Source organism: Hippoglossus stenolepis, chromosome 4 (genome assembly GCF_022539355.2).
Source record: "Hippoglossus stenolepis isolate QCI-W04-F060 chromosome 4, HSTE1.2, whole genome shotgun sequence".
Taxonomy (NCBI): domain Eukaryota; kingdom Metazoa; phylum Chordata; class Actinopteri; order Pleuronectiformes; family Pleuronectidae; genus Hippoglossus; species Hippoglossus stenolepis.
Genome location: NC_061486.1, coordinates 24959962 through 24984820, shown reverse-complemented (window position 1 = coordinate 24984820; position 24859 = coordinate 24959962). Strand labels below are relative to the sequence as shown.

Below are 24859 nucleotides of genomic sequence, written 5' to 3'. Positions count from 1 at the left end.
CACAAGATAAGATGTGTAATTGTCCAATTGTTGTAATACACAATGTACAAAATACAAAACTGCAGGTTGTGTCTTTCTCTTCCCAAGCCCCTTCTGTCACCTGTTCAACAATCCCCAGTACCTCTCTCCATGATGTGTTTAATCCCTCCCACAGCTCCATACATAGGCACTGTGTCACTCTGTTTAGAAAAGCGACAATAAATAAAGTTATTACCTGTGCCACAGCAGTGTCCCCCCCCCATGGCCACTTTCGATAAATAAAAGGTTGAGGCAAATACTTTAACTAGGTGAGGACAGCATCCACAGGGAACCACGTGTTACCACAACGTTGTCAAAGAGATGTTCTCATTATAATTATTTCACCACAGGAAATCAAACTGTTTAATTCTAACTAGGTTCCCCCACAAGCATCATTTACTTTGTTTGGTTCGTTTTTGTGGTTGCATTTCAGAGCCTCTGTATTGCTGAGTCATCTGTTTTGGACCAGCAACAGTAATGGAGGTGGAAGTCAGCATAGTTTTCCAATATTTGAATGGATAACAAACAAATGAATGCTTGCATGGGTTTTAATGGGAGTTATGATAAAGGACATTTGAAAAAAAACAGCTGGAAATGAATGAAAAAGAAGCAGGATGAAAAGATCTCCTGTTCCTCCTTCAGTAAAATAATCTCTTTGGTTTTATTGAAGAACATGACCTTATATATTCTGATGTCAACCCTTCACTCCTTTGACAAAATGTCTTCAGCTGTTTGCTTGGGGAAGAACAGCAGCTTTCTGATTAAATCTACCTGATCAGACCCCAGGTTCTCATTTGATGTTGATAACCACAGATAATGATCACAACAGTCTCGTACAGTTATGGATGTGTGTTGCTGCTCTTTATCTCTCCTGTGGCTCCGTCCTGATCTCAGGCCAGTGAGGTGCACCTGGCCTGAGAATTAAGGTGCTTAAAAGCTCCTGTGCCAGAATGTGAAGGGAGCACCTCCCAGCGTGAGGACTCTGCTTGTTACCTCCACCAAGCAGGTTGTGTTGTTATTCCTTATTATCCATCTGTCTGTAGGCCAGATTACACAAAAACTACTAAACCGATTTACTTGACACTTGGTGGAAGGGTGGGCTGTGGGACAAGGAAGAACATTTACTTTTGGAGTGGATCAGGGGGCGGATCCGGTATTTTATTTTTCACTTTCTATAACACTGCGAGAAATATTTTGTGTCTTTTCGTGTTCCCCTTTTTCAGTTTGTTTTAAAGGTTTTCTGCAGCTGATTTAAGACGTCAGTGTTGGTCAGTCAGGTGCCGAAGTGTTCTCGAGCAAGGTACCGAGCCCCAAATTGGCCCTTACAGCTGCTGGCAGTGTGTGAGTGATCTATGATAGAGAAAGTGCTGCACATAGATGCACTGTATGTATGTGTGTGTGTGTGTGTGTGTGTGTGTGTGTGTGTGTGTGTGTGTGTGTGTGTGTGTGTGTGTGTGTGTGTGTGTGAAGGGCAAGACTGCACTTTAAAGTACTTTGAGTGGTCATCAAGACGAGAAAATAACATAAATACAGACCATTTACCATCATGGCATCTCACACAAGAAGGAATTTAAGTAATTCTTCTGTTTACTGTCACATTTATAACTGTATTCTATTTATTAAGAGGTCCATGCAGACATTATCACCTCCTCTACCAAGTGGTTAAATATTTTCACTTTGTAAGAGCTGGTAATGCAACAGACATTAACAACCCATTACTTAATATCACCTCCAGGAGACAATAAATATTCTATTGTGCAGCGTCTCCCCCATATTCACTAATTTCCACATTCCTCTTAAGGTCACACTGTCATCAAGGTCATTTTGTGTGTGTTTCTGTCATGGAGACAACACACATTCAGGCTTCCATTCACAATTTCATAGCATTTTACAAAATGACAAAAATATTTACACTGACCAGACCTCATTGACTGAGGTCTGATCCAATCATCTCAAAACACTGGTGCACTCAATTCATTCAATTCAAGGAATTTCATTTGAAGCACAAAAGAGATTATTCACAACCTTTTAAATGGACAACAAACTGTAGTCAAGATTTCCTTATGCTTATTTGTCACATATGGACTTTCTGTCTCAGGTGATTTGATGGTGTTGGATCTGAATTGACACCTCAGGTGTTTGAAGATGACAGCCGGGGGTCAGAGCTCTTCACTTGCAGTCACGTCATCTAGCCTTCGGAGCAGGCCTGGGTGGTCGATTGTGTTGGTTGGGTCCAATGTATTTCAGTGCAGAGTACGTTGGCTTCTCGATCACTTCTAGACCCAAATAAGGCTGCAGGGCTCGGGGCACACGCACTGTTCCCTCCTGAGGGGAGATGGGGACAAGCGAAAAATGTTTAACAGTTTTGAAGATTAACTGTTAACGTCAAATAAATAAAAGACAAGTGTTCATCCTTCTTTATCTTAAACTATAGTAAACAAATATTTCGAAATGTTGGACATTCAGAGGTATAGGTATCCTTTATAGGCCAAACAAACATTCAGGTTTATAATTTTGATTCACGTTTTTACTTATAAAGCTTTACATGCTCTAATGTTTCAAATATGCATCACTCTCCTCGTACTGTCAATTTGAAAATAATCATTAGTACTGCTTCTAGTTTATTCCTACAAAGCATATTGAAATGCTATATATTTTATTTAAAAAAAAATTTAGGTGGCAACTCTTAATAACTCAGCTCTTGATGGTCTTGGTCCTACAAATGAAGTCTGATCGATTGAACTAACAACAACAGTCACTAGGGGGAGCTCCATAAACACCACACATTGCACACTAACTGCACACCAATAACACTGAGAAACACACAGAGAGGAAGCAGGATGAAGGTTGGGATTGTGAGGTCACCGTGACCTTGACCTTTGGCACAGAGGCATAACAATGTCATGTGAAATGTATTTAGTGTTTTTTCCTGTTCCAAAAAATAATTTTGAGCAGCACAAGGGATTCACATTCACCTCATTCCTGAACAGAACATTAATATCTGGTGTTTACTACTGGAGCCTTGAAATGACATCATTTTACTGCATGTTGCTGCTTTTTCAGAACAAAGTAAAGTGTTTTGGCGTCTTACTTTGGTCTGATGCGTTTCCAGGATCGCGATGATGGTTCGGGGGATGGCACATGCTGTAGCATTCACCTACAGAGGTAAAAACCCAAAGACATTATGGAAATATAGCTGGATTATAAAGTGAAACAGCAGTGGAGCCTCTCCTGCAGTCTTACTGTGTTGGCGTACTGCAGGCTGCCGTCCTCTCTCTCATACAGGATGTTGAGGCGTCTGCTCTGGTAGTCGGTGCAGTTGGATCCGCTGGAAATCTATAGACAAGAACTGCCATCAGAATCATCCGAAAAAATAAACCTCTTTCAATTCAGCTTTTTCTTAATACCTGGAAGTTAAAGACCTTCTTTTAGCTGCATGTGTAAAAACGCCAACTACACAGCAGTAATATGTGTAATCCAATATACAATTGTACTATTTAATGTTATAATTACACAAAATCTGTGCTAATTAATATTACCTAACATGTCCAGGCATCAACTGTCAATATGCAGAAGGTTTGAGAAAGTTTCTGTATCACAATAATGTGTGTGCCAAAATGAAAAGCAAGATGTTCTGTGACACTCACACATCCGGTGTATTAAATATTTGGGTACAAATGTTATCTTCTATAAAGTTGAATAGAAAAAAATAATATTATATTATATCGGGTCTGTTTGAGGGTGTGAGGGTGTGATATGACAATGTGAGGGTGTGTCTTTGGGCGAACTTCAGATTATATGAGTTGTGGCTTAAAAGGGCAGCAAAAAGCTAAAGTCTCTTTAGACTGAAGGCAGGTTTGTGTGTCTGTTCATGCAGATCTTAGCACAAATCAACCCCTTTACATACAGAATATCATGATCAGCAGATTATCAGTTCAGTTATCATTTTACATATGTGACTTGTGATTTAGAAACAAGGGACAGTGAGTACTATAGGTAACAGTGATATGATGGGGCCCACCTCTCCGTAACTGTTCCTCCCTGGCATCCAGGCTTCTATGTCATACTTCCTGTAAGCAGGAGGACCCAGTTCCTGTGTCGGCATGTCCAGTACTCTGAGGGAAAACACATGGACAACTCACATAATGTATCCCACTATTAACATTTTATGTAAATCTAAATTGATGAATAAAATAATTGAATTACTGAGATTGTGTGTGTGTGTGTGTACTGACCTGTAGTGTAACTCCAGTGCAGAGAACATCTCTTTCTGCAAGGAGACAAAGTCCTGCAGCAGCTGAGAGCTCTCCTCTCCTGTCTCATCTGCAGTCACTCCAAACATCTCCACCTGAACACACAAAACATTCTAAAATCAAATCACCCAGTAAAATCAAAAGGCTCCTGTGTCTGTCTCGATGTGTAACTGTCCTTTCGACCTTGTTGAAGTGATGAACTCTGTAGAGGCCCCACGTCTCTCTGCCGGTGTCGGTCTCTGCTCTGTAGCAGGTGCTGCTGCACACCGACCTGCAGCGACAGATGACAGCTCCTGTCAGCTGCACTTACTTTAATATGAACACATATCCACTGCAAACTATGAGTGAAAGCTGCTCCTTACCTGACAGGCAGGTCCTTCCAGTTTACTGCATGATCCATGAAATAGCCTGAGGACAAGAGACACTCGTCAGATTATTACACACTGCAAATTGATGCATGTCCTTTTTGCTGAGGCACATTCAGACCTGTCAAGAAACACACATTTGACTATGACGGTAAAGCATAGATTTAAACTTGTTCTGCGCATCAATACTGGTTCTGATATCGAGTCTCGCTGCAAAGTCATAACTACTAGCTTCCTTAGCTTACTTTCTTCTCAGAGGCTTTTATTAGCTTTAAATGCTGATACCTCTTTTTCAGTATTGCAAGAGCATTATATGAAAAAAGAGAAAACATTTAATGAGAATAGTTGGATTCATAATTTGAGAATTTTGAGAAATGTAGAATTTAGATTCAACAAGACAAATGCAGAAACGAATGCATTATTACAATTCTGATGTCAAGACTAAAATCCCATTTTAAGATCAGTTACATTAACTATGGGATTTCAACATCATCAGAACCAGTAAAAACACATGCAAAATTAAAGATTTCACATACTCTTCTCCCCATTAAAAAGAGTAGAGCGTAACCAAACTTAATGAGCACATGTAGTTTAGGTCACATAGCATGAGACTAGCATAGCTCATGTTGCTCATAATACTATTGCTATGTAGATTAATAAAGATAAAGATAGACCAATAAGTAAAAGCACAAACTTCACTTAAACAATGAGTCAAACACAGGGACTGATCAACTGAAAACTATGTAACTGGCCAACAATTAGTTTGTCAGTTACAATCTCTACAGTACAATTTTTTGTACGACAGTATGACATGTTTATGGGAAGATGCGCTGTGAACCCTAATAAAACATATTTGCTCGTGTATGTAAAGGCCCAGAAGTTTTCATCATCATTCAGACTACTAACACCTTTACTCAGGTTGAAGTTGGGTGGAGTGATGTTGAGAAATTTGTGAGTAGACCAAAACATGTCCGAGTTCTGAGTGTTTCGGGACGTTTTTAGAAAGGAAAAAGGAAAACCAGAAGACACAGCATCTGTACTGTTCACTAGTACCAATACACAACCTTACTGGTTTAGTGTTTTCCAATCTGTTACATGTGAGAGGGGCCTTCGTGCAAGTGCACCCATTACCACCACAGATTGAATACAGCAGAGGAACGCTGCTGGGCATTCATTGTTACAAGTAAACATCATCGTGATTGCAGCACATTGCATTAGCGCATTAACAATGAAGAACTGAGTTCAATTTCACCTGCTGTCCCGACCTCTCCAGTCCCAGCCAGGTTGAGATCCACGAACCGAGCCGGGTCCAGGGAGTAGACCTGAGAGCGGTGAGCATTGGGCTGCATCCCACAACCCTCCTGGAGGAGAGAACAGAGACATGAGTCAAAGTGAGGACAAGACTGTTACTGCCACTGGTAACCAGGGAAGGGAGCAGAGGAGCGTAGTGTGAGTGAACTTAGGTAGGTAGATACATTGCTACTAAAACTAAAACTGATTAAGACTATCACTTTTGATGATTGAACATTTAATTCCCATTTTTTGATTAGATCTCATGTTATCTTTTATCAAGTAAAATGTGTAAGGAGTTCTTCTACTCACAAACACTGCCCCCTTCAGCACGTCAGGTACAACCATGGGAATGAAGCCCTGTAGTCAAAAGGAACAGTCAAGATTGGCTCTTCAATATGTTACCAAAATACACATCCTATCCAAAATGTCCCAACATGTGCTCACCCGTTGCTGCAGTGTGTCGAGGGCGAAGTTTTGAAGAGCGATCTGAAGTCTGGCCCCTGCTCCCCTCAGATAATAGGACCTGTGGCCTGAAACGTGAGATAGATGCCTGCAGGAGAATAAAAGGATCAAAATATCATCATCAAATCAATGAGAGTAAACTAAATAGTAGCCAGAAGATTACATTTTACAGTATTTCTTTCAATCATATGAACTAAAGATTTAAAAGTATCTAATGACAAAGAACAGCCATTCTCACCTCTGCCTGATGAGACCCAACTCCTCGCCCAGTTCTACGTGGCCCCTTGGCTTGAAGTCAAACGCTACAACAAAGAGTGAGAGGATAATATCCATTGATGATTCAAAATCCATTCACCAACACATCTATAGCAGCACAGATCACGTCACTCACCAGGTTTCTCTCCGACCAGCTCCACCACCCTCGCCTGGCTCTCATCCCCAACTGGCTGAAAAAGGGAAAGGAAACTTTTACTAACAGATTTTCTTCACTCCAAATGTCTGCCCAGATGCTTTGGACAACCTGTGTGGGTGTGTGTATGTGTGCTAACCACGTCAGGGTGTGTTGTGTTGGGCAATCTGAGCGCTCGGCTGTAGTGCTCCTGATCCAGCTCAGTCTCTGCAGTGTAGAGCTGATTCAGCCTGCTGCGAATCTCTCGCCCCTTCTGCAGAGCCTGGGTGTACTCCTGAAGCTACAGGGTTGACAACAACAAATCAGAGTGAGTTACAGAGATTTAATCAGTAAATATCAAAAGAGATGAAGCTCTGAGGTTAGAACTTACATTGGCAAGAGCTTTCTTGTCATTCTTCTTCTGTAGAGAAAAAAGTAAAGTGAAAATAGGGATTTGGGGTTGGAGAAAATGTTTATAAGATATCTATAATGTTATAAACAACCAACACAAACAGCATATTTTAGAAAACTGGTGATGGTGAGCCACTGCTGTAAAAACATTAACTGACCACTAGAGCTCTGACTGTGTCACTGATGTGTCTCTTCAGCTTCTCCAGCTCAGAGATCTCTGTCCTCACTGCCTGGAGCTCCTGCCACACACATACCTGTAATGTGGAGAGACACACATACACAAACACACACACATAGGAGAATCCAGTAAAACAGTGGGCATGAAACTAAAAAAAGCATACAGTATATAAAGTTTACACAATAACTTTCCATGTTTCCGTGTGTTGCCCTTGTTTAAATGTATACGAGATAAGATCATTAATTATTGATTCATCGTTAATCATATTGAATCATTAATTAATCATATTATGGGGGAAATTTGCTGTTAGCAGCAAAGGGCTTAGTAAAAATAGACACTCAGTAAAAGAAAGAAGTAAAGATGCAATGTAAACACAAGGAAATATGTGCATTGTAAACCAAACATAAATCTATATATCGATAAACTGCTAAAAAAATTAAGGGAACACTTAAATCACACATCAGATCTTGATGAACAAATTATTCATGTTAAAAATCTTTACTTATGTACGTTGTATAATTTGTTGAATCAAAATGACGTAACAATGTTCAATGGCAACCAAAATCATCAACCCATTGAGGGCTGGATTCAAAATCACACCGAAAATCCAAGTAAAAAATTGAAATCACAGGCTGATCCAACTTTTGTGAATTTCTCATAATGTGACTCAGTAGTGTGCGTCGCCCCCGCGTGCCTGTATGCTCCTGATGAGTTGGTGGATGGTGTCCTGGGCGATCTCCTCCCAGACCTGGATCAGAGCATCAGTGAGTTTCCGCACAGTCTGTGGAGGTACTTGGCGGCGTCAGTTGCAACAATACATAACGTCCCATAGGTGCTCAATTGGATTTAGGTCATGGGAACGTGAGGGCCAGTCAATGGCATCAATGCCTTCGTCATCCAGGAACTGCCTGCACACTCTGGCCACATGAGGCCGGGAATTGTCCTGCACCAGGAGGAACCCAGGGACCACTGCACCACAATAAGGTCTGACAGTCTCTCAGAGGATTTCATCCCAGTACCTAACAGCAGTCAGGAAACCGTTGGCTAAGACATGGAGGTCTGTGCGACCCTCCAAGGATATGCCTCCCCAGACCATCACTGACCCACCGTCAAACCGGTCATGCTGGGTGATGTTACAGGAAGCATAACGTTCACCACAGCTTCTCCAGACTCTTTCTTGCCTGTCACATGTGCTCAGTGTGAATTGCTCTCATCTGTGAAGAGAACGGGGCACCAATACCGGACCTGACAATTCTGGTGTTCTCTGTCGAATGCCAATCAGGTGCTGGGCTGTGAGCTCAGGTCCCACTAGAGGACGTCGGGCCCTCATGCCACCTAATGCAGTCTGTTTCTGATAGTTTGGTCAGAAACGTGCACACCAGTAGCCTGCTGGAGGTCATTTTGTAGGGCTCTGGCAGAGCTCCTCCTGTTCCTCCTCGCACAAAAGGAGCAGATACAGGTCCTGCTGCTGGGTTGATGCCCTTCTATGGCCCTGTCCAGCTCTCCCCGTGTAGCAGCCGGTCTCCTGGTGTCTCCTCCATGCTCTTGAGACTGTACTGGGAACACACAGTCCTTCTTGCGAGCGCAGGTATGGATGTGCCATCCTGGAAGAGCTGGACTACCTGTGCAACCTGATCAGGCTGCAGCTACCGCCTCATGCTACCAGTAGTGACAAGGACACTAGCAGAACACAAAACTCTCCATTGCACCTGTAGTCACTTTTTATTCAGAATCACGTGTGCTTCCTAACTGGACAGATTGGTGTCCCTGAAGTTTCACTGACTCAGTCTTGTACTGTTTTGCTTAAGTGTTCCCTTCATTTTTTTTTAGCAGTGTATGTCTAAACCTCAAGTGCAAGGACATGAAGTTGGACTTTTAATTATATAATGTCAGGGGATATCTTGTGTCCAGCAGTTAATGTTTACATGTTCATTGATTGAGGATTTCGTTTAACAAGGTGACACGACTACATCTTATAAAATCTTAACATTAGTATTAGTTTGAGTACTCTTCATGCCCATTCATCTCAGCACATGAAGCAGACTTTAGTACAACAGATCCAGCTGCCATCTCCACAAACATGAACAGAAGATGGAGTTGTTTCATGCCCACACTTACAATCTTCCTGACATCGTCCGGCCGCAGGTCGCCCTTCCTGCTCTCCACATTAGCGATGACTTTGTCGGTCTCCTCACACACCTCCCTCATGTCCAGCTCGGGCTTGTCGCTGTACCCTTCACGGACATGGTCGTACAGGCTGCTCCGGCCGCCGTGACAGAGGCGCTGCGGGACGAACAGGCGTGTCCTCCGCCCCGCAGCCTGTCTACACACCGGCTTCAACACGCTGAGTGCGGCGCCTCCGACTCTCGCTACCACGCCGATGCACGTCGCCATGTTTGTCCGGTGGTGACTGTTGCATTTACTGAGTGTAGGAATAATGGCTTCGATGGAAACTCCTGCTCAATCTTACACTGCATGCACCTAAACAGGTTCGCGTTTGAATTAATGGAAGAAATGTTGTGAATATTGAACCCTCGTATTTTGGGGCTTTTATTAGAATAGGGGTAGGACACGAAAAGCATGTTCCTTGTTCCTACTCCTTTTCGGACAGAATAAGAAATATGAATCTATGTTACTGCATATTTATGTTTTTCCACTTCTTATGTTGATGATTTTTATTTTGTAATTTTTGTCCCAAAAAATAGTTTTGCTTTTACCTTTTGATGTTCGAACTAAACTCAACTATTATTTTCTTGTTTGCTCCTGAAAGCAGGGAGCACTGTGTAGAGCATATTTTCATTGAACGCAACACAAATGCGGAAGTTGTTTGTTAAAAATAAAACAATACGACAAAACGTTTAGAATGTTATTTTAAAATCATAACTATATTTTATTCCACATTTGAGATAAATTAAAAATCTTGTAATTTTACCAGTAACAAAAACAAACCATCTCCGCTCCGAACTGACGTCACGAGTCAAAGGTCAGCCAATCAGAAGAGCGGAAGTTGAACGTTGCGGTAATCCGGTTCAGACATGACAAGTGCGGCCGATTGAAGCTGAGCCCAACTCCCGGTGCTCCGTTAAACCTGACCCCCCCCGCACCGTCCCACCGCCGAGCCGGACCCGTGTGCCCCCTGCCATGGTGGACTGAGAGCTGCGAGGCCGAGAACCGTGACCGTCGGAGGGGAAGTGGAGCTCCTTTGTGAGCGAGTTTGCTCCTTGGGTTGGCAGTGATGTTGTGCACGGGGCTGCCGGAGCAGCAGCAGCAGCGAGGAGACTGACGCGTCCCCACCGTAGGCCGCCGGGACGAGCACTTTCCCCCGAATGAGCCCGAGGGGTAAAGACGACCGAATGGGAGCCAGGGAAGCCCCCAGAAACTTGTGCTAATAAGCGGCCACTTGGATAGAGCGAGAGCCCGCTCCTCCACACTGCCTCACCGATTCCTGCCGAGAGGGAGACCCACAGCTTTCACGGTGGAAACTAGAAGGAGAGCGAAGGTAATGAAAGCTAAAAACAAAATCCACAATCTGATCCGGTAGAGTGATGCTACAACACCGGCCTGCTGTGTGTTTATATGGGTTTATTATGACCAGTCTTTGTTCAGGTGGTTGGAATGGAAACATATTGTGGTAACAGGGTGTGGTAAATATGTTGCTAACTTATCCGAGCAATAAGCTGTACATGACCCTAGCATGAATTTTAGCTGTAAAGCAACATTTGTCTCATTATCTGGCTCATGACTGGTCCAGGCCTCTATCGTGTGTGTGTGTGTGTGTGTGTGTGTGTGTGTGTGTGTGTGTGTGTGTGTGTGTGTGTGTGTGTGTGTGTGTGTGTGTGTGTGTGTGTGTGTGTGTGTGTGTGTGTGTGTGTGTGTGTGTGTGTGTGTGTGCACTTCACTTATACATGCATGTATTTATGTCTTTGCTGTGTGTGTGTCTCTGTCTCAGATGAATGCTGTGCGGGGGGGCACAGTCACCTGGCGTCCCCAGCCGTGGCAGGACGGGGACGGGGGAGGAGGGGAGCCTCTGTCCGACAGCGACTCAGAGGAGGAGGACTTCCCCGATGACAGCACCACCCCGCTGGGCGACTACATCACACATGGTGAGACAGAAGATGTTGGGACTGTTATTATGACTCATTTCTGTTCTCCTGACCTCCCTACCACGTTTAATCTGCCTTTATTTGGTCTATCTTTCTTTCTTCCCTCCCTCCTGTCCTCCCCCCTCATCTCTGGTGTTTTTAGGACTGAAGCAGCTCCTGGATGCTCAGCAGCTGTGTGATGTTACTCTGCTTGTTGAGGGGAAGAAGTTCATGTGTCACAGGTATTGTTATAAAAACATTAAATTTGTAAACTCCCTGAAGGCAGTCAATGTAGTTCTGGTAGTTTTAAAGGTGACCGGGTCAGAGATATCCTAGCTAGTGATAGCTAGCGGATTCAAACACGTTGATCCAAGGGTCATTTAACCATTTATTTAGGTCACAATAGATGGATGGATCGTTGGGTGGATGCTTTTTATAGATTATGCCTCCACCAAGTCATCAGAGCATCTAGAGGAACACATGTATCTCATATATATCACCACCAACTGTTATTAGCTATTAGGAATGGTGTTCTTAAACAAAGGGATTTGGCTGAATACACCCATACCTTAAATACCCCCCCCTCACAACTCCTCCCCTTTCACAGACAGGTAAACCCCTCTTCCAGCCCTGGGCCTCGATTCTGGCTTGACATTCTTTTGACAATTGTTAAACAAATTACTGCAATATCCTGTATAGCAGTATTGTAATCGGCTCACTTTACAGATGTACTGAGAGGAACATTCAAGCCATGGGTTGCAGCTAACATATATTTTTGCACTAATATTGAATTCATAGCCATTCATAGATTTTTAGTGTGGGGTAAAAAATTATTGTAAGATGAACAAATAATGATGTATTCTGAATTCAAGTAGCTGGAGCTGTCATGTCTTTGATCAATGTGCAGTCCAAAGAACTTTATTTCAGTAGAGCATATACCTCTGCCAAGGTCTCCTTAAAGTCAATCAAGCTGCATTAAATATCACACACTGGAACATATCAGTGCCCTAAGTGTGTCATATTTTTAATTATTCAAGATCCATAAATAATTTCCTTGGAAATTAGTGCAAATGTAAAAAAAACACCCTATCTTGCAATTTTAAAGAAAGTAAAAAAAATATTCCTGGATCACCCCATGATCAGAATCCTCAGTTTCTTGTGTGTTAAAGACGGGGCAGATCTAATGTGAAGTGGTAGGTTGTTCCACAGGTTTGGGGCGGCTACTGCGAAGGTGCGATCTCCTCTGGTTACTAGCCTTGTCTGAGGTTTGTCAAGGAGCAGTTGAGTGGCTGATCTCAGTTCCCTAACTGGAGTGTGCATAAAGAGAAGTTCGGATAAGTAAGACGGTGCCAGTCCGTTAAGAGATTTAAAAGTTAAAAGTAAGATTTTAAAAACGATCCTGTGACAAACAGGAAGCCAGTGTAGGAGGCGCAACATGGGTGTGATATGGTCGGTCTCTTTTTTCCTAGTCAGTAGGCGAGCAGCAGCATTTTGGACTAGCTGCAGGTGTTTAATGGAGGATTTGTCTAAGCCTACATACAGGGAATTATGAATACATGGATAACTCTCTCTAGGTCTTTTTGTGGGAGGTAGTCCCTTACATTGGCTATTTGTCGCAGTTGAAAAAAGCTATCTCTGACTACTGAGGAAATTTGCTTTTCAAAATTAAAAGCCCTGTCAAAAAGAACACCAAGACTCTTTACAGTGGAGTGAGTATTTGGAGCCAAAGGCCCAAGATTGTCCACATCTTGCAGTTCTGATTGTTGTTTAATTTGAGGAAGTTTGAATCCATCCATGATTTTATGTCATTTAAGCAGTCAAGCAGGGGCTGCAGTGATGTCTTAGTTTTATGGTTCAGGGGCAAGTATATTTGAATGTCGTCTGCAAAGCAGTGAAAGGAGACATTATATTTTTCAAAGATTGATGCTAGCGGCAGCATATATAGGGAGAAAAGGACAGGGCCTAGAACGGATCCTTGAGGTACCCCACATGTAAGTGGGGCCTTCCCAGAGGAGTAGTCGCCCAGGTGGACAGAGAAACTCCTATCTGTTAACTAAGACTCAAACCACCTGAGTGCTGTCCCTTTTAATCCCTACAAAGTTTTCCAGGCGTGTATTAGGATTGCGTGATCGACCGTGTCGAAAGCGGCCGTCAGGTCTAGGAACACTAGGACAGCAGAATCTCCTGAATCAACAGTTAAAATCAAATCGTTAAAAACTCTTAAAAGAGCTGTTTCGGTACTGTGATGCGGTTTGAAACCTGACTGGAACTTTTCATATACATTATTGTTGATAAGAAATGTCTGCAACTGGGTGAGAACTACCTTCTCTAGGATTTTGGACAGGAAGGGCAGCTTAGAAATGGGCCTGAAATTAGAGAGAACAGAGGGATCAAGGTTTTCTTTCTTTAACAAGGGCTGTACAACAGCATGTTTAAAGGCAGCTGGGACACTACCAGAGAGAAGACAGGTATTAATCAATGACGTAATACATGGGCCAACAGTGTCGAAGACTTCTTTAAGAAGACTGGCGGGGATGCTGTCGGAAGGGCAATTTGTGGGTCGCAGATGGTGAACCACCTCGGATAGGAAGGATATTGATATGGGCTTGAATTGACCAAAGACAGCTGGGAGCATGGGAGGGATAGGGGGTTGATGGTCAGTGGACATAGTTAAGGATGATCTAAGAAGCGAAATTTTTTCAACAAAGAATTTAAGAAAGGAATCACAGAGGACAGGTGTAGGCAGAATAGGAGTACGACTACCGGGGTTTATGATATTATTAAAAATATTAAAAAGAACCTGAGGCCTGTGATAGTTATTGGAGACCAGGTTAGATATAAACGTAGTTTTTGCTGACTTTATGGTAATCAGATAGACGGCTCTGTAAGATTTCATACGATACTCTGAGTTTGTCCTTTTTCCACCTTCTCTCTGCTTGCCGACATGCACGTCTGAGACAATAATGAAAATGTAACTTCAGATAAAGATGCTATGATACAGGCCAGTTCTGCTCTTGAGGAAATCCATGTGCAGCTTTTCGAAAGAGGGAAGATATCAAAGAGGGAACATGACAGAGGTTTACTGGTTTGAAGTTAGCTGCTTCTCCTTCACCCAAACAGAACAGTAGTTTCTGTAGACCTGTGTTCTCTGTCTTCTACAGAAACGTCTATCTTCTTTATCTTCTGTATTCCTCTCTTTTTCCTTCCAACCTTCTCTCTGCTCAGAGTCCTCTTAGCAGCCGTGAGCCCCTACTTCAGGGCCATGTTCACCAGTCCCCTGGTGGAGTCTCGCCTAACAGAGATCCGTCTGGAGGAAGTGACGCCGTCTGTCATGGAGACCGTCATCCAGTTTGTGTACACTGGCGAGGCGGGGCTCTCTCTGGACACAGCTGAGGATCTGTTTGTGGCCGCCAACCGGCTGCAGGTCATGCCTCTTCAGGACCTGTGCTCCAGGTGAAGTCGCTGTGTGAAAGTGACAGATGAAGTTTATATTGATTGAGACTTTACAGATCAATCAGTTATATATTTACTAGGGCTGTAAAAATTAACGCGTTAACGCGGGATGATTTTTGGAATTAACGCATTCATTTTTTGAACGCATTAAATGCATGCGCAGAATGACCCACTCCATGTACCCATACCCGCCCCCACTCACTTGCTCAGAGCGACACACGCAGTGAGATCTGAGCTCGTTCACGTGAAGCAGCTGGTCAGTGACTTTGTAGAATAACAGTGAAACACAGAGTTTCTCTGGTCTCAGCTGCTCAGAGATCAGCAACGCGGCGTCATGTTCAGAGCAGAAGCTGCAGCTGGTTTGTACCGAGCTGGAGTTTATGTGTCCTCCTCCACTCGGCTCTCACTGGAACACTCACTAGTTATCAGGACCTGATCAGTACATGAAGTAACTTGGTGTTTGTTTGATTGGCTCCAGACTTTATGAGGCTGCATTTAAACATCATGAAAATGACTCGTCAACATGTTGTGCTCAGTACAACACGAGACGTGACGCTCACAGTCAGGACTCAGTGTTAAAATGAGAGGAGCGACACGCAGACATGATCCGACACCATCGATTCATAACCAAACACATGACTGTACGTTTGTCACCTAAATCATCCCAATACAAAATGAACTATGAACGTGAACTAGTTCATTTTCATCTGCATGAACTGAACTTGGAACTCGTTCTTTTTAAGTGTGAACTGGCTCAACTCTGCTTCTACAGATGGGCTCAGATTCAGATTTCAAATTCACATTTAATTGTGTAAAGGTTTGGTTGTTGTTTGATTTTAAAAAAGAAAAAAGTTTTATTCAACCATCCTATATTTGCTAAAAATAAAATAAAAAAGAGCAAAGGCTAAGATGCCCCAATTGTTTAGGATAAAGGTTTCTTTGAGTTTGATTTTAAAAAACTTTGGACTTGTCATCAATAAAAAGACAAATGTTAAATGTATATATCCGCCTTCTGTCATTTATCTTTCCGTTCCCACAACAATATACATAGAAAATGGGGATTTTTCAGGCATTTAGAAATGGTGATTAATCGTGAACAGCTACCCTGTGATTCATCAGATTCAAAATTTTAATTTGTTTGACAGCCATAATATTTACTTTAACTTTCCTTTGTTTTTGCCCTCCCCTTTTCCCCCCTCTTCTGTCTTTTCACCTGTCTTTCTCTCCTGTCATTTCTCTCCACTCTTCTCTCTCCAGGTTTCTATTTGAGCACCTCTCAGTAGATAACTGTCTGGGTATGTACTCTCTGGCTCGCTCTCATCACGACCAGCTGCTGCTGCGTGCCTCCCTGCGGCTGGTAGCCCAGCACTTTCCCCGGGTGGCCCGGCAGAAAGACTTCCTGCTACTTGACCACGGCACCTTAGGCAGCCTACTGAGCTCAGACCGTTTGGGAGTGGACTCAGAGGCCGAGGTCTACGATGCGGCGCGCCGCTGGGCAGAGCACCAGCCCTTGGACAGGTATGCCCACATGCCTGCCCTGCTTCACCACCTGCGGCCTGGGCTGCTTTCCCAGGAAGAGAGCCGAAGACTGAGCCAGGAGTTGGGGCCTGCCGCAGCTGGTGAAGGCCTCGGGGGGCCTCTGAGACCGAGGGAGGGAATGTTTGAAAAGAAGATTGTCTGTGTGGACCTGACGCCTCGGGAGGACGAGAATTTAGCTGCGAGAGACTACACAGTGGACTGCTTTGATCCTCGGACAGGAAAGTGGGAAAAATTAGCAGCGCTGGGATCTCTTGTCAGTCCTGGCTGCACTGCTGTAGGTGACAGGCTGTTTGTAGCTGGTGGGATCCTGCGGACAGGTTCTGTGTCTGCAGCAGTGCATGAATATGATGCAGTGTTGGACCACTGGATCGAGCGGCCTTCGATGGTCCAGCCCAGGGCCATGCTCGGTCTGCTGGGCTGTGGAGAGTCACTCTATGCCTTAGGTGGCAGTAACCGCTCGGCCCTGCTAGACTCCAGCGAGACCCTGGAGCTGTCAACACTACAGTGGGCTCCGGGGCCCCGGCTACCGCTCCCGCTGCGTGCCTTTGCCTGCGCAGCTTTACGTGGACGACTGTACCTTCTGGGTGGAACCACACTCGAACAGAACCGAGCTGTGGTCCACTCTGGCGTGCTCATTTATCACACCCTAACCGACTGCTGGACACGTGTGGCACTGGACTCTGGAGCCACCTGCCTTGCTGGAGGAGTAGCCGTGCGAGGAGGGGTCTGTGCTATTGGGGGATACATGAGGGATACCACAAAGTTCCTTGATGGAAACTACACTAACTTGGAGACTTTAGACGCCACTGGGCGTGTTCTGTTTTTCAGAGAGGGCAGGGGGTCTGGTGTAGAGAGGGAGGTGACAGGGGGAGGGGTGATGGTGACTGCAGAGCAGCGCGGGGCTGCAGGCGGTGGAAGCGACCGAGCCCCAAGCCCAGTGGTATTTCCCGGGCTCCCTCGGCGGATAGCAGCCGGGGGTGTGGCCAGGTGGAAAAGGAGGATTTATGTGCTGGGTGGGGAAAACGGCTCACGGTTCTATGACAGTGTGTACTGCTGGAAGCCTGGTTGGCGCAGCTGGGTCCAGAGACGTGAAAAGCTTCCTGGGGATACTGGAGGAGTGAGCCAGTTTGGGTGCACCACTCTAAAATTCCCTAAGAAACACATCCTGTCCAGACTGAGACTAGCCAAAGAAAACTGCAAGAAGGCTGCTGACTAGCTTGACTGGGCCCATTCTGACTGAAGTGGAGGCAGCCATTCATGCGACACACAGATGAGGTTCAGGCTGAGTTCTGAATGAGCTCCTCCTTGACCCCATGAAATGTTGAGATAAGTCATGAGGAAGAGACCATTTTATACAGTTGGCATGCAGCCACAGAGCTGGGTATAAATGGAGTGGATGCAGACAGATCTTGTGAAATTTAATATGGATCGTCAAATGTACAGGCAGACAGCAAGTGGAGCCAGAAACAGGTTTTAAAGAACAGACAACAAGCACCTGAATGTAACGTAAACCACTCGCTGTCAGAACAGTCAAGTCCTCTGAGAGAGAATAGGGCCTTTTTTAAATGTATTCTCACATTTTTATGTTTTTTGTTGGAGAATCCTTTCAATGCTGTTTTTTTTATTCAGCTGTTCAGACACAGACAAGGATACCTGCACATTTCAGACAAGGCTACGTTTCACTGATTCTAATCTTAAAGTAAAAAATGTAGTGCCCTAAACAAAAACCTAGGCACCCTCCATTCTGCTTGTTTGAAGCTCATTTGGGCTGAACTTGGTAGAAATGGAACCGGGGCTGCCCTGAACATCATGTTGCAAAGCACTGATAGAAGCAGCTTCAGTGTACGAACTAAAGACGTCTTAAATCTTTTTTCACCTGTCACAGCCTCTTTTCCTCTTCTTCTGAACTGCTCAACTGTCACTGCTGTCTCCTATGTTTTCTCCCTGAATCATTTCCCCTCCCTTATAATTCTTCATAAACTTTAATAATTTTTTTTTACTACAATCAAGGGCTACACAAAAAGTTCACTTGAGGAAACGCATCACATGAAACACATTATTACGCTAACATGTTTTGTTTTCACCTTGCGAATTAACACATCATCAGGTTTAATATGGCATTGCCAAAATTGAAGCCACCATAAACTATGAATCACTGATTAACATAACACATTTATCTCTGAATCTAATAACCAGGGAATAGGGGGACTTCCTGTCCTGTCTGTCTTTGGCTCACATTTCAAACCCCCCTTTAGACAAGACTGAGCTGCTTCTCATCTCAGGAAAAGTCTGTCCATGTCTTAGTATCTCAGCACAAGACATCAGTCTAATCCTTTATAAGCAGAAAGCCTCAGTGCTTGGTACAAGTTGTACTTCTCATAGGCTCAGTCTAACCCCTGAATGCTCAGCACAGGTCCAACACCGGTTTTAATTTGACTGAAACAATCCTGTTAGTTTATTGTTGACTTGTCAAGTCTAAAGAAGTGAAACGGCCTTTGTGAGAAATGTGCAGATATGGTTGGATGATAGGGGGAAAAAAATCACAGGATAAAAGGAACACCGTCTTCCACCATCAACATAATAATGTAAAGATGGAGAACCATGTGTGGATGTGAGCTTGATGGCAATGCAAAGTTGTGAAAAAATGTTGACACACGAGAAAGAAATCATGGTAGCTGTATTTTTTGTTTTGACGGCAAATGAGGGCACATTCACAGTATTTAACAATTCCACTGGACATTGGAAACTATGTGGGAGTTTGTCATGAGGCCATCTGTCAAAATGACGGGTGATGTTTGTGTCTGAACTATCGCTCTGTCCAGCGTCTTTCTGAAACATGACACCATGTGACCGCCAGTCAAATCCAACTGACCTGTTCCTTCCAGCTGCTCCAGCCATAGGACTTGTGAATGCGTTTGGCACAGAGGTTATGACTCATCTGAACACACTATCATTTGCACATTATTTATTGAAATGTATTATAAAGTTTTTTTAGTTTTATTTTGTTGTTACTTTTTTAATGGGGACTTTAGCTCTGACTGCAGTGTAAAGGCTCCGTTGTGCTGTACGATGGCTCTGTACAATGTGTTTAGATAAACCTGTCACACAGGAGCACATGTGTGTAGATCTCAAATCCACTTAAAAGGACTTCATCATTGGGCCACATACTAGTTTCAGACGTAACTTTAGATTAGAGACCATTGGTACAGTAAAGATACGCTTATTTATTTCAAGTTTACTAAAGCATTAAATCACTGGTAGCCTGAAATAGGTGAAAATCAATGATTTAGTTTTTTTTTTTTTTTAAAAAAGCTAAATTTATGTAATAGATTAAAATTAGACTGATCACATTTGTCTCATAACTCTGCTTCTAACTGCTTTCCACTCGGTTATCAACCAACCAACCGGACACTACATTTTAAGTTTCAGTCAAACCATCCTCCCATTTAAAATCTCCAGCCACAGAAGTTATTTCCAGTGAGCTTTAAAACATTGTGACCTAGGCTGGATCTCATTTTAAGTGTGATTTCATACACACTACATGATACATGACATACTCAAGTTAATTCCATTATGTGTATTTAATACATCATACACTATTCCAGGACATCGTTTTTCTCACCCAACCCATGCTCTTGAACAGAGACAACGATTTATTTACTATTTCCATGAATAGAAAGAGGGACTGTGAGGGAATTTGTTTGCTTTGTGATTTTATGTATCTCCACACAGCAAATTGGAAACACTAGTTCTATGATGTGAATTTTGCTCCTTTCACAAAAAGTCCATATTTTTGTATCAGCCCCAGCTAAGGCCAGACTAGATGGACCATGGGAAGACTGTGTGCTTGTGTAACTCTTTACAAAACCAGTTCAGACCATATACATGTGTAAATTGTACAATAAATGTTCTGGGAATGGAGAGAGAATTAAAACCCGAGCATTAAACTGATTTTCAGCAAGAATCGCCACAACTGGGAAAGAAGATGTTTTGGGCTCAAGACATTTAACATTGTAACACTTCATACCTGATAATTTTTTTATTAAAGAAGTGTTCTCTAGTCAAAGTGATTTTTTGGTCATGAATTGCAACCCTGTCTTTCTAAATATCTCTGACACACTGCCTCTTTAATTACCCATAACTCTAATGTTCTGAATTCTCGCCCAGAAATGTCTAAACGACTTGATTTTCTTTTCTTCTTGCTTACAGCTTGTAAGATGTGTGAAAAGTGACTGTGTCCGCTTGCATGTTTTCTATTCCGAGGCCTAAATCTGTTCGACACGAGCACACCCACGTACTGTGTCCATTCAGAGAAGTACATCTGCCCTCATCTGTACAATCTAATGAAGTTTGTGGTCTGAAAGGAAGGTGGCTGTTTTGATGAAAGCAGTGCTATGAAACGATTAAAGGACTATTTGCTTACATGTTTTTTTATTGATGACTTTATAACATCTGAACACACTTGGCTGATCATTGATCAGATTGAGAAATAAACCTACACAGCGTGCAACAGGACACATTGTTTACAGTGTGATGGCTAGAACTGCAACACAAGAATAATTTTGGTATATCACATGTTTACATGTATGCTATTCAGTTAAACATTTGCTCAACATAATGTTGGAATAATGCACCAATTGATTAATAAAGCAGCTAATCTCAGCACATACTGTAACAATTTAGCTGTGCATAAAAGATGTAGAGCTGGGCAATACAATTATCAATAATTATCAATAGCAATATAACAAAGGTTCAATATATATTTATATGTATTAGCACACAATTGTACCTCAGATTTGTCAAATGTTTTTGGGTTGATCAAGTGTTTTTTATTCTCTGCTCATAATGAAGAGTTTCAGACCACAACATTCCCTCAGGAGCAGGAATCTGTCTTTAAACTTAGCAGAAATAATAAAGTGACATTTATCCTGGTTTTTATTGTGGTATGATGTTTTACACCCAGCTCTATAGTTACAAGTACATTTAATATGTGACAGAAAACTCATTTTTCATGGTGTGGTGTTAATAATTACTGCAATTAATAAACTGCTGAATCTGCCCGTTTCCTCTGCTGGCTAAAGGTCTCCCTCAGACTGACCATCCGATCTCTCCTGTCCATACATCAGTCTATCTGAGGTACAGTACTTGTTGTCGCTGTATGGTCGTACTGAGACCTGTGTTTAGGTGCTTTGGCCGATACAAGAGAGCTTTAAGACTTTAGCTGCAGATAAACCAGCGACAGGCTGTGGAATTGGATTTCATCTAGTTGCAGATCGATCACTGTTTTCAGGTGCAAGTGGACTAATGGAGAATCACTCGTCAGACAAGGTGACCATCAACAACCCAGCAGACATCTCCATCATCATTGGCTATTTCATCATGGTTGTCAGTGTTGGCATTTGGGTGTTTTAAAAGACACTTACTGTATATTACCATAACATTTATGTCATATGCGTGTAATGTACAAAAAGAAATGGTTAATACTGCATGTGGCTCACATTTGTGCTCTAGTCCATGTTCTGGACCAATCGTGGGACAGTTGGAGGATATTTCCTGGCAGGTCGGTCAATGAGCTGGTGGCCGGTGAGTTCAACATGTGGTAGAGTTAGACCAATAAGAACACTTTATAGGCTGATATCAGCTTATTGTTACAATAACAACAAGTTGTAGGACACAAAAATGCCAAAGATATATTTCAGGTTAATTGGAAGGTGTCATCAATCCAGAATTGTCCACTAGAGGGCAGTGAAGTTAAATTTTCTTATAAAAAAAAAAAAGACTCAGGTTTCATTATCAATGTTTGCTTATGTGATTTCAATATCAGAATTGATCGGGAATAAATCCAGTCAGGTTCCAGTATGATATAATAGGTTTGGAGGATTTTAAAAGATCCAGGGTCAAACACTGATATTGACTTTAACATCTCTTCAGTGGAAGAGACACAAAATGCACAGTCCTTACATGCAAACACGTATTAAAAGCTTTATTTGAGTCCAAAATTTACCTTCAGCAATTCAACATTAAATCAAAAATAACAAAAGCAGTACTTGGATGTCCTGTTTTGTTGACTTTGTATAATATCAATGTATCATGCTGCTTGAAATCATGAACTCATCCTTCCTCCTCTTTACTTCCAGCCTTCGCTGAAGTAGGAGGCTACAGCTCTCTGCTGGCCAAATACAGCTCTGCCATGCCCAGTAATTTTTCTTCCATGGACCCCCAGTGCTACAACATCTCCTCCCTCTGCTACACCCCCAGACAGGACGCCTTCAACCTGCTGAGGGACCCAACCAAAGGCGACCTACCCTGGCCTGGGGTATTGTTTGGGATTGCTATCGTGGGAGGCTGGTACTGGTGCACAGACCAGGTCAATATCCAGGTTCAATCCTGTCATTTCACATGCTTTGGTTTAGCTTCTCAATCTAATCTGTATTTAAAGCTTAAAGTGCTTTAAATACAATATAGATAAAAGTAAAACCATGTTAAAATGTTATTAAATTAAATGTAAGAAATGCTTTAAACAAAGAAGAAATAAAGTCATACAAATTATAAAAGCAGAAGAGTGCGGGCAAGTGCAAGATCTAGTTAAAGGCTGAAGTAAAGAGAAATGTTGTAAGTTTTCTTTTAAAGACGTTTACTGAACTAGCTTCTCTGATATCTAGCAGCAGCCTGTTCCACAGGTAATGTTCTTTTCTATGTGCTTTTGAGCCTTATAATGGTCGCTATGGTCTCATCACTTTTACAAGTTAATAAATGATGGGTGTTGACTAAATTTCTGTTTCAGAGTTTAAGCCTCAAACTTCATCCTTCCTTTTCCTGAGTGAGGTGGGCTGCTCCAACATTGCTTATCCTAAACTAGTGGTCTCAGTCATGCCCAATGGTAAGAACACATGACAATTATCAACAACTTACAAAGAAGTCTAGTTCGGTACTGGCAGCTGTATTTTCCCCTCTAACTGCCCATTCTTGGTGTGTGGAATCCATTACCTGCACTTTGCAATCATACTCTCTTCTTCTGCACATTTGCACTGGTGCTGCTGGTCAGCTACTGCACTGAGCCTATTGAGGACCAACATGTAAGTGGTTTCTTACTCACAAGAATCATGAAGATCTGATGTATCTAATGTGGTTTGAGCTGTGTCTGCTGATAGAAGAAGGAAGTTTGGCTGAGGTTTCAAAAGTCTGTGAAAGTCTGAGGTCTCTCTCTTTCCTTCCAGCTTCATCGCCTGGTGTTCAGTCTTCGGCATTCCAAAGAGGAGAGGAAAGACCTGGACTGGGAGCAAGAGGAGAAAGGGAGAAGAGCCCGACGAGAGGCTGAGGATAGGATGAGGGAGAATATCAATAGTGGTGCAGGTAGGAAAGAAAGAGACAAATGGAACAAACATGACAACACATGTACCAACTCTTCCTCTATTTCAGGGACTGAGGAGGAAGAGGGGTCAGGTATCTGTCGCCTGATTGCTCGTCTCTGTGGAAGGGCCAGCAGCTCCCCCGACCTGCAGCAAGAAGCACCAGAGGAGACGGAGCAGATGCCTGACATCAGTGAGGAGCCGGTGTGGAAGGTGTGCACTGTGGATGCTAATGCTTTCATCATGATGGCTCTAGCAGTTTTCATGTGGGGTTACTTTGCTTAACATCTTGTTCCTAGAGCTGAAGGCTTCATGTAACTTTGTTTGATCATACCCTCACAGACGAATAAAGCAGTGTTGCCCCCTGTTGGCAATGAATTGTCACTACACTGTCATTACACTGCAGATACTACCTAAAAACATTTTAAACTGAGAGGTTGCTCATGCAGAAAACAGTCTTACTTCTCCATAGAGCATAATAGTCCTTCATTGGATTTCTCCACTTTTAAGAGGCATTTGTAATGCAGTGTCTAAAAATGTGTTATTGGGTTAAAGTACCATTACTGTATACTGTTACATGCCGATTCAATCACAGGTCAGGCTTCACCCGATATCAGCACTGAAATAAAAGGTGTTAGAGAAGTTTTTAACTTGGAAGTAAGGTAAGGTGTAAACTCAATAAAGTCTCAAATAGCTCAATGAGTAGCATTTTTAGTACTTCTCTAAAGAACTTGACTCAAAAACAAGAAGATCAACTGGCACTCAGTGGAGCACGAACCGTACAGTCCCCATCAAATCATACAGTTCAATCACTGTGCCTGATTTTTTTCATCAAGACCCATCAATGTAGAAAAATGCCCTATATCCCAATGTTAAACAAAGTGAAAACTAATTTTGGATCTGCCCCCTGATCCGAATTCACAACAAAATGTAATATTCCCTGAACAATACCATATTCTTCCAAGTGTCATGGAAATTCAATCATTGTTTTTTTTTTGTGTGTGTAATCCTGTTTACATCAAACCAACCAACAAACAACTGGACTAGGGGGAAAACACATTATGAAAC

The 24859-nt window shown here is 42.8% G+C and overlaps 3 protein-coding genes across 5 annotated transcripts; 2 read left to right on the top strand and 1 right to left on the bottom strand.

Moving 5' to 3' along the window:
* Positions 1 to 1560: 1560 nt before the first annotated feature.
* Positions 1561 to 9805, bottom strand: sars2 (seryl-tRNA synthetase 2, mitochondrial). 2 transcript variants are annotated; one of them, XM_035154620.2, is made up of 16 exons: positions 9487 to 9805; positions 7349 to 7444; positions 7171 to 7197; positions 6940 to 7080; positions 6783 to 6837; positions 6630 to 6693; positions 6374 to 6479; positions 6239 to 6286; positions 5889 to 5997; positions 4634 to 4679; positions 4455 to 4542; positions 4254 to 4366; positions 4040 to 4133; positions 3262 to 3354; positions 3110 to 3175; positions 1561 to 2343 (listed from the first exon to the last, which is right to left on the bottom strand). In XM_035154620.2, the coding sequence occupies exons 1-16, from the start codon at positions 9760 to 9762 to the stop codon at positions 2203 to 2205; spliced, it is 1563 nt and encodes a 520-aa protein (XP_035010511.2). In that variant the 5' UTR covers positions 9763 to 9805; the 3' UTR covers positions 1561 to 2202. The 2 variants fall into 2 exon arrangements, with proteins under 2 accessions (XP_035010511.2, XP_035010510.2); XM_035154619.2 differs by having other exon boundaries at positions 7171 to 7200; positions 9487 to 9804.
* A 569-nt stretch (positions 9806 to 10374) lies between these two features.
* si:dkey-260j18.2 (uncharacterized protein LOC325231 homolog) lies at positions 10375 to 20864 on the top strand. 2 transcript variants are annotated; one of them, XM_035153541.2, is made up of 5 exons: positions 10375 to 10867; positions 11318 to 11471; positions 11614 to 11692; positions 14676 to 14903; positions 16161 to 20864. In XM_035153541.2, the coding sequence occupies exons 2-5, from the start codon at positions 11318 to 11320 to the stop codon at positions 17656 to 17658; spliced, it is 1959 nt and encodes a 652-aa protein (XP_035009432.1). In that variant the 5' UTR covers positions 10375 to 10867; the 3' UTR covers positions 17659 to 20864. The 2 variants fall into 2 exon arrangements, with proteins under 2 accessions (XP_035009432.1, XP_035009433.1); XM_035153542.2 differs by lacking the exon at positions 14676 to 14903.
* Positions 20865 to 21746: 882 nt separating this feature from the next.
* On the top strand, positions 21747 to 24076 carry slc5a2 (solute carrier family 5 member 2). Its single transcript, XM_035153547.1, is given in 8 exon segments — positions 21747 to 21845; positions 21954 to 22041; positions 22580 to 22849; positions 23227 to 23322; positions 23371 to 23447; positions 23450 to 23518; positions 23660 to 23795; positions 23862 to 24076. Coding segments are annotated over 8 exon segments (1050 nt in total).
* The last annotated feature ends 783 nt before the right edge of the window (positions 24077 to 24859 follow it).

Excerpts from the sequence above, each read along its gene's own strand:
- sars2 (XM_035154619.2), bottom strand. The coding sequence starts at position 9,762 with ATGGCGACGTGCATCGGCGTGGTAGCGAGAGTCGGAGGCGCCGCACTC. Across the intron at positions 7,445-9,486 it reads CGGACGATGTCAGGAAGATT|GTATGTGTGTGGCAGGAGCT; the intron begins GTAAGTGTGGGC and ends TCCACATTACAG. Across the intron at positions 7,081-7,170 it reads ACAAGAAAGCTCTTGCCAAT|CTTCAGGAGTACACCCAGGC; the intron begins GTAAGTTCTAAC and ends TCAACCCTGTAG.
- si:dkey-260j18.2 (XM_035153541.2), top strand. The coding sequence starts at position 11,318 with ATGAATGCTGTGCGGGGGGGCACAGTCACCTGGCGTCCCCAGCCGTGG. Across the intron at positions 11,693-14,675 it reads AAGAAGTTCATGTGTCACAG|AGTCCTCTTAGCAGCCGTGA; the intron begins GTATTGTTATAA and ends CTCTCTGCTCAG. Across the intron at positions 14,904-16,160 it reads CTTCAGGACCTGTGCTCCAG|GTTTCTATTTGAGCACCTCT; the intron begins GTGAAGTCGCTG and ends TTCTCTCTCCAG.